The sequence below is a fragment of the Numenius arquata genome, chromosome 9 (assembly GCF_964106895.1).
Source record: "Numenius arquata chromosome 9, bNumArq3.hap1.1, whole genome shotgun sequence".
Classification (NCBI taxonomy): Eukaryota; Metazoa; Chordata; class Aves; order Charadriiformes; family Scolopacidae; genus Numenius; species Numenius arquata.
In genome coordinates, this window is record NC_133584.1 from 28838548 (window position 1) to 28846874 (window position 8327).

Below are 8327 nucleotides of genomic sequence, written 5' to 3' on the forward strand. Positions count from 1 at the left end.
TTATATTCAAGTTTGTGCCCATTTCCTCTTGTCCTGTCACTGGGCACCACTGAAAAAAGACTGGCCCCATCCTCCTGACACCCACCCTTGAAGTATTTATAGGCGTTGATCAGATCCCCCCTCAGCCTTCTCTTCTCCAGACTAAAAAGACCCAAGTCCCTCAGCCTCTCCTTGTAGGAGAGATGCTCCAGGCCCCTCATCATCTTTGTAGCCCTCTGCTGTCCCCTCTCCAGCAGTTCCCTGTCCTTCTGGAACTGGGGAACCCAGAACTGGTCCCAGTGCTCCAGATGGGGCCTCCCCAGGGCAGAGCAGATGGGCAGGATGACCTCCCTCCACCTGCTGGTCACACTCTTCCTGATGCCCCCCAGGATGCCACTGGCCTTCTTGGCCACAAGGGCACATTGCAAGACAGCAGAAGTTCAGCCCACAGGACCAAGGCCATCTGCTCCCAGCTACTTCTGTCATCCAAAACAGGGCCAAAAGGAACAAAGCAAAATGGTGTTTCCCAGTAGAAGGCACAGAGGACTCCCCAAAATGCAGGCTCACCACTGCGTTTTAAGAGGGAAACAAACATTTTCAAGAAAAGATCCCCACCAGGGTGAGCACCCCACGCCATCTTGACTTATTAGTTTGTTTCAGCAGCATCTCTGTCCTCTGTCGGCCATATCGACCTCTTCGCTTCCTCAGACACAGATGTGTGACTGGAGCAGATAACCAACTTTAAGGTCCTAACAGATTTCACAGCACACTTATAACCCCGCGAAATTCTGAGTTTTAGTCAAATGATGATAGACAAAGCACTCACTTATTGAAAAAATAATGGATATCCTACAGGATATTTTTGAAGCCAAAACCTGTGGATCTGACTGATTTCTGTTACGGGAGCTATGAACAGTTGATGTTCCTCTAGACCAAAGCAGGGAAAACACTTCAAATATTTGTTTCGCTGACTCTGAAGTACCTTAGTCAACAAAAAGTGATTCTACATTTTTGGCAAACCACCGTCAAACCTCCTCACTCCTGAAGAAGCCGACAGAGCCGAAAGCTCACCGCTTAAAAGCAAATTCTTGATGCAGAGAGTTTGAAAAGCGCTTCAGAGCTCACAATCACAATGCAGTCTCCTACTTCTTCTAAAAAAATCACCTTCTTCCCAAAAGCACCACGGAATACCGAACTTCCACAGGGAAAGCTAAAGAGAGGTGGCCTGGGAAGGAGGCGCCTGGGTGGAGCAGCAGGGCAGGGCCACGACAACAGTCCACGCGATGCCTCCTTCTCAATTATAGCAGAGTTTATTTTAATATTTTGTACAGCCAGCATCGGTCTCCAGGAATAAGTTATAATCTTACATAAGTGAGGTCGTCCCCCCCCCAAAACCCACCCTTAAGGAACGTTCAACTTTCAGCATTTCTAATTTAGAGGGAAATTATTTATAGGGTAAGACGCAGTTTGAAGAGCGGAAATCAATCTTAATTTGTGAACAAAACTCCTCAGAAGTTCTCGGGGTTTGCTTGCATCTAATTGGATTCACAAACAAGCACGGAGGGTCACGTCTTGCAGGACTGCACCCAGAATCCATTCACCTCAGGGACAAGTTTATTGTCTGAAATGGGACAGGGTTTTGTTTCCTTCTCCCCGCTTCCCGCCCCACGGCTCTGCTATGCGGATACATACTTTACAGTCTAGTACAATCAATGCTTGTAACAGATTCTTCCAAAAGATACTTGTATGCCCACCCCACTTCATTTATTCGGTTCTTCTCAGCACCACTTAAAACATCTTCATTTCTCACTGTGTGTTCTGTTTCTTTAATGCAGCCAAGAGGAACAGACCTCGCTATTGCCTTTAAGCAATAAACACCACGCAAAACAAATAAATACTTTTCAATCCTTTTAAATGGTAATAGCGTATGTACTCTGTTCCAGGGCAGAACTTGGTTATCTACTAGGTAAAAAGCGCTCCACGGGTAGCTCTTCGGCAGCCTCACTCACCTGCTCGCACCCCTCGAGCAAAGGGAGGGAAAAAGAAGCAACGGCCTAAGAGGAATTCCTCTCTCTTCCACCCTCAGAGAATTTCCAGCGTCCGATATTAAGCAATTCACATTCTCTTGCGCAAATAAAGCAGAAAGAGGTTGTACAAACATTTCCTTCTCCCTCTCTGAAAAGCATGCCCGACTCTGAAATCGTTCAGACAGCTCCGGGAAACACCAACCGACAAAAATACAGAGCCAAGAGCCCCAGAGCTTACGGATCCGAGTGTCCCCCCGGTAAAAGGAGCCCCTCTGGGGCTCCCTACAGACCTTTTCACCTCAGAGGAAAGTGGTTTCACCAGAAAGTCCCTCCTCATCACACCTCTCGGCGTCGGCCGGCGTACGCCAGCGCCCACACGCCATGGGGGGGGTTGGACGTGGTTTTTTAGAAAAACGGTGCAAGTGAAAAGCCCGAACATGGAACCTGATCCAGAATCCCCATCAAAGGGTTGGGAGAGTCTTACTTGTCCTGACTGAAAACGGGCAGGTGAATACTCGGGTACTGGGGGATTTTATTTAATTAAAGAAAGGTTCAGCCAAGTCTGAAAGCCTTCTAAAGCCATTTAAGCTGAAAATGAGGTCTGGGTTCAGAAACTGAATGCTTCTTCCTCATTATTTTGAAACATTTTGCAACAGTGATTAAAATGCCTAAGAATGCTTTAGAAGTTAGTATTTTTACTGTGGAAAGGAAGACAAGCTCACCACTGTGTCACACCTTCCTTTCCTAAAGGGGTCCGCAAATTTTGGCCAAAGGAAACATGTGGGGAAAATGTTTTGCATTTCCTACAGAGAACAAAACTGTTGCTAAAGCTATGGAAACTTCCACAGAAAATGACCCAATGCAGCACCGTACTCCACAAGAGCATCCCAAAATGCTTCACAATACAACAGAAGAAGAACACTTACATGAATGTCATATACCTGTCCGAGGTATATTTTCTGATGCCATGTCATGGGTGGGTTTTTTTCCCTTCAAGAAATTATGTCCCAGTTAGAATAAAGCAAACCCTTTCTTTTAACTGTTCTTTTCAACATGTTCTATATATACAACCCTTAAAATACACTTAAAAATAGCTGCACACATTTTGTATCATTATACTAGAGAAGGGCAGTCCAGACAGACCATGCTTCTCAGTATGTTAAAAATTGTAAATAAAACCCAACCAGACTCGCTCTCCCCCGGTACCCGCTTTGGCCCGAAGGAGGGAAGGGAAGGAACAAGCAGTTTTAAAATGGGAGTCTTTCACAAAACACGCCACTTACAAATCTCAGGTTAATTTCCTCAAGCAGTTTTCTATCAAATCTTTTCTTAAATATTTGAGGTCACGCACTGCCACCTTAGCTATGAAATCTGTTGCAACATGCATGTGTCAGCTTCCCACTCAACCAACTGCAACCCTGAGGATTTTTCTGGCCTGGTAGAAAGAGGAAATGTAAGACAATTCCCGAAGTATGGCTGGTCCTCCGTTTCCAAACTCCGTGTGATTCCCTTGATGGTTCTTGGACACACCCCCACGCTTTCTTTTTCTTCCTCTAAAACATGTTTCCCTCTAACCAACATGCAGATTTCTCCTCCCGATCATCCACATCTCCATGTCCCAGCGGAACAATCCACGTCATCCGTCCAGAGGTTTTCCCAGGTAGACCAAAGTCACTTCTGTGTTACCGTACACAGCAGACACTGCCGGATACAGGCAAACTTTTGGCAGTCCTCTGAAGGCAACTCCCAAGAACTCGTAGCCCCTCTCAAACGCTAATGTTTTGTCTTCCATGTCCAGGATAACTCGAATCCTTTCACCTATCTGGAAACAGAGACAGGAGAGGGGAATTAAAAAAAAAAAATACAGAGAAAGCATCAGCACATTCAAACGGAGACAGAAAAATAAAACGCAGCCCATGTACAACACAGCAGATAATTTAACTTTAATGCAAGGCTTTCCTGTCTTTTGTGACCGCATTTATTTTACGATGGGAATTTCTCAGTTTTGCTCAAATGCATGAGGATCCCAAGTACCTCTGCTGCCCATTTCCAGTGGGCAGTGTGTACCTAACCCAATAATAAACGTAATCCTCCTCGTATGAACCCTGAGAGGGCACCAAGAGTGAGAATACTACATGCCACATACTGCAGAATACGGCAGAGTTTTGGAAACTTTGTAATGGCCTCCAAGTTACCTGAAATCCATATTTAGCTGGTGCCATCTCTGAGGGGTAATTGCTCTGTGAGGAGCAATTTTAAAGACAACAAACTTGTTTTAAAATGGCAAGTGCCACATAAAAAATATACTGGAATACGCTACTGCCTACGCAGGTGCTGCTGCTGACAGAGGTACTCCCTCGCCAAGGCGGAAGGAAATTCCAGTTCAAAGCTTAGGCAAAATAAGCATGAAAAACCTGTCTTTTATATATATAAATATATATACACACACGAAACTAACACTAAAGACAGCAAGAGACTCAGATCTGGGCATGCACAGTGCTCACATGTGTCTGTGGTGCACGTTACTTCAGACATAACCAGAAGTCCCAGGCACCAGCAACAAGCACAGCAGGAGGTCACACAAGCTTCTGATTCTTCTCCAGCCGGCCCCAATGCTGGGGATTTCTTCCAGCCAACACATTTTAATTCTCACCGACACCAACAAACACGTGTTTTTCCTTGAAGTCTATTTTCTATGAGCGGATCACTGTACATGCCTTACTAAACACAAAATGCTCCAAAAGATCACCAATTTGAGCTCTCGCCGGTCTTTACAGAGAAAGCAGTGACAGCATTCACCCTGGAGCCCCCACGCAAGCTGGAGACTCTCAGCTTCAAAACCTTTCCTCACCCTGTTGCCGCAGAAAGGCCCAGACAAGGACAGCAGAAAGCGACCACGAAGGGTCAGGGCTAGGGAACATGCAAATGGAAAGAAATCTAAATCTCTTTAATTACACTAATTTTAGGTACTGTTTCCAAAAACTGGCAGGTATAACCTTCAGACAGAATTAAGCGCTTGGCGGTCAATTGTTTCTTGAAATTTAGGAACATCAGATGCAAGTTACTACACAGACCTTCACCCGCAACTGCAACGTAAACCAACAGTCATACAAAGCCACGGCATTACACTGTGGAAATTATAACGCATACAGCTTAAGTTGTAACGTGAGGAAACCCAGCAGTCAAAACGTAGCTGTGCGAGCAGTCAGAAGAACAGAGATAAATTCTTCTACAGGGACAAAAAGGTGGAACGGCCCTTGCTCTTTAATAACCTGAAATTATCTGAACATCACATCCCAGCATCCCAGCCAAGGGATGTCACCTACGGGAACGCTGCCAGCGAGCAAAGGAGCAGCACTAAGCACCACTGCAGGTTTTTGCAGGAAGGCTCTTGCCTAAGCATTAACCTCAGCTCACACCGCCCTCCAACAAGAGGGTAAAATACCACAGACATTCACCTCGCTGTGGGGCAAGTCGCTTCAGAAGGCTACAGCAGTCTTTTCAGCTCTTCTTTCAAAACGCAACATGGGGTCTAAACAGACATCCATGGAACATGCTTCACATTCAATATTTGAAATAAAAGTGGAGAAACAACGGAGGGTCAGGTGTGCTGAACACCACACGCAAGTGTAGCCTGAGAAAGCAATAAATGAAGGGGGGAAAGGCTCACAAGGCAGAATTATTTGCCTTCTGCAGGGAAAGCAGAGAGACCCTTGGGTGGGCATTTAGGACCAATTCAGCAGACAATGAGGACACACGAGGGAGGAGGTTCTTGACGGCCACCATCAGACATGGTGGAGCTTCCAACCCGAGCCAAGCCCCACTCACCTGGTATTTGGGCGCGTTATTGCACTGGGGGAAACTGCCGTTCACCTCCCCATTATGCAGCAAGTTATTGTCCACCAGGTTCCAGCCCCAACTCTGGTCGTCACTCCCCAGCAGGGCCACGTAACCCTGGCACTGCATGGCCGCCCGCTTTGTGGCAATGCCGATGACGGCGACGGTGCCCAGCGGGCCCTCCCACCACACCTCCCAGGCATGGCGGCCCTCGCTGAAGCCGATCTTGGTCCGCGCCCCGTCCGTGCTCTGGGCAATGGGGTTGCGGTGCAGCGTGAAGCCGTTCTTCTTGATGTAGACGTTCCGCGAGCAGTCGTTGGTGCTGAAGGCATGGTGGAAGGCACGGACCTAGGGGAGAAAGAGAAGAATGGAGGGGGAAGATAAAATCCTGCCATGTTGCTTAAGGTCCTCCCTTGATTTTCAACGGCGGGTGGGCTGAATGTCTTGGGGTGTGTCCCCAGGGGGCTGTGGGGGGGATGCTAAGCATCTGGGGGGGATTGTCTCCGAGGGGCTGGGGGGCTGCTGAGTGTCTGGGGGGGACTGTCCCTAAGGGGCTGGGGGGCACTGCTTCTGAGGGGCTGGGGGGCTGACGAGCAGCTGGGGGTGATTGTCCCCAAGGGGCTGGGGGGCTGCTAAGCGTCTGGGGGGGACTGTCCCCGAAGGGCTGGGGGGCTGCTAAGAATCTGGGGGGGATTGTTTCTGAGGGGCTGGGGGGCTGACGAGCGGCTGGGGGCGATTGTCCCCGAGGGTCTGTCGGGGGGTATCGTCCCCCAGGCTGCTGAGCATCCGTGGGGACCGTCCCCGAGGGGCTGGGGGCCGCCGGGCTCACCTTGCCCTTGTAGGTGGGCACGTTGCAGAGGATGTCGGTGCGCAGGGCCTCCTCGGCCAGGCAGCGGGCCGCCAAGCTGCGCCACACCTCGCTGTTCTCGTCGCCGTGCAGGACGCGGTGCCACAGCTTACAGACCAGCGCGCAGCTCCTCAGCTCCCGCAGCTCCAGGTAGGAGAACACCAGCTCCAGCACCCGCCCCGGCAACCGCCAGCCCGGCCCTCCCGCCGCCGCCGCCGCCGCCCCCCCGCCGGGGCCCGCCGCCATCGCCTCCCCCCCGGCTCCCCGAGCGCCCCCGCGGGCGGCGGGCCGGGCCGCGGAGGGCCGCGCTGTGCCTCCCCCGGCCGGCGACAGCGGCGGCTCCGGGGCCCAGCGCCCTCCCGCCCAAGGCCCCTCACGGCGAGGGGGCGCGCGCGCCCGGCGCCGCCATCACCGCCCGCCCCGCCCGGCGGCGCATGCGCGGGGCGGCGGCCGGCGGCGCTGAGGTGAGGCGGCGCGGAGGGGCCCGGCGGGGCGGGGCGGCGGCTTCACCCCCCACACACACCGCACCGCCGCCACCGGGGACCGGTGCGGGCCCGCCCGTCGTACCCGCCCCCCAACATCCCCCTCTCCGGCTGCAGGGAACGGGCGAGGGGCTCCCGAGCCGGCGTCCCGGGAGTCGGGCCTACCGGTGCGAGGGACGGCCGGGGAAAGGTGATCTGCGTTCCCGGAGGAAGCGGGGGAGGCCGGCCGCCAACCGGCCGCCCGAGCTGCGGGTAAGGCACCCGGCGCTGGCTGTAATTGTGGATTTCATGGGCGAGAGTGGAGCTCTCCTGGGGGATGGGATGGGATGGGATGGATTCTAATCACTCTCTGGCAGAAGTCACATGTGAAACATAACGTGGTTAAAAAAAAAAAAAAAAACCTAAAAGAAACCCTTTATGGCCCAATAACGCCGTAAAACTATAGATTCAAGGCGGCGTCGCGGTCACCGAAGCCATAGCTGCTGCAAACCCCGCGTTGCTGCCCAGACCTCGGCCCCGCTGTCCCCGCAGCGTGCTGGCCCCTCCACGGGTTGGGCTTTTGTGGTGCTGGGGTTTTTTCCGCCAACTTCATCTTCTGCCGGTTTGGTCCCCGGATCAGAGCAGGGAGAGGGCCGGGAGCGCAGTGAGCTGGACAGGCGCACTTTGAGCTGCTTCGAGGCCCGATTAAACCCCTTGTGAACCTGCTAACTACCTGCCTTGAACGGGGAACGCTTTATTTTAAAGAGATGCCATTGTTCATCATTTTATGCAAACGTGCTTTAGCGTTTAGCGGTCTGGAGAAAATTACCAGTTTGGCGCCTTCCCCTTGCTCGGTTCCAGCACATCCCCTTGCATGCTGTGCCCCTTTTTGTTGGGCACGTTACGTCCTTACGCCCTGAGGAAGCGGCTCTCCGGCGCTGTGCGGGTAAAGGTGCCAGCACCGCTGCCCTTCCACCCCATCCGGGCTGATGCTGTTTAAGCCAAAGCTTCCTTTGGGCACCGATCTGTAGAGGTACCTGTTGAGTTTCAAGCAGTTGGCGTTACAGTCAGTGCCCTGATTTTGTTGCTTAGATAAGCTTTCTACTGTAATGAGACCGACACCAGCTCCATTCAAGCTTTTGGGTTGTTTTTTTTTTTGTTTTGTTTCAGAGGTGT

At 51.6% G+C, this 8327-nt stretch overlaps 1 protein-coding gene across 1 annotated transcript; it reads right to left on the reverse strand.

The window, feature by feature from the left end:
* Positions 1 to 1272: 1272 nt before the first annotated feature.
* FBXO45 (F-box protein 45) lies at positions 1273 to 6969 on the reverse strand. The gene is made up of 3 exons (XM_074153645.1): positions 6673 to 6969; positions 5835 to 6191; positions 1273 to 3828 (listed from the first exon to the last, which is right to left on the reverse strand). Exons 1-3 carry the CDS (start codon positions 6934 to 6936, stop codon positions 3643 to 3645), a joined length of 807 nt encoding a protein of 268 aa, XP_074009746.1. The 5' UTR covers positions 6937 to 6969; the 3' UTR covers positions 1273 to 3642.
* Between the last annotated feature and the right edge of the window lie 1358 nt (positions 6970 to 8327).

Coding starts and splice junctions, on each gene's coding strand:
- FBXO45 (XM_074153645.1), bottom strand. CDS start 6,936: ATGGCGGCGGGCCCCGGCGGGGGGGCGGCGGCGGCGGCGGCGGGAGGG. Junction 6,192..6,672: donor TGCCCACCTACAAGGGCAAG/GTGAGCCCGGCG, acceptor TTTCTCCCCTAG/GTCCGTGCCTTCCACCATGC. Junction 3,829..5,834: donor ATAACGCGCCCAAATACCAG/GTGAGTGGGGCT, acceptor CTCTGTTTCCAG/ATAGGTGAAAGGATTCGAGT.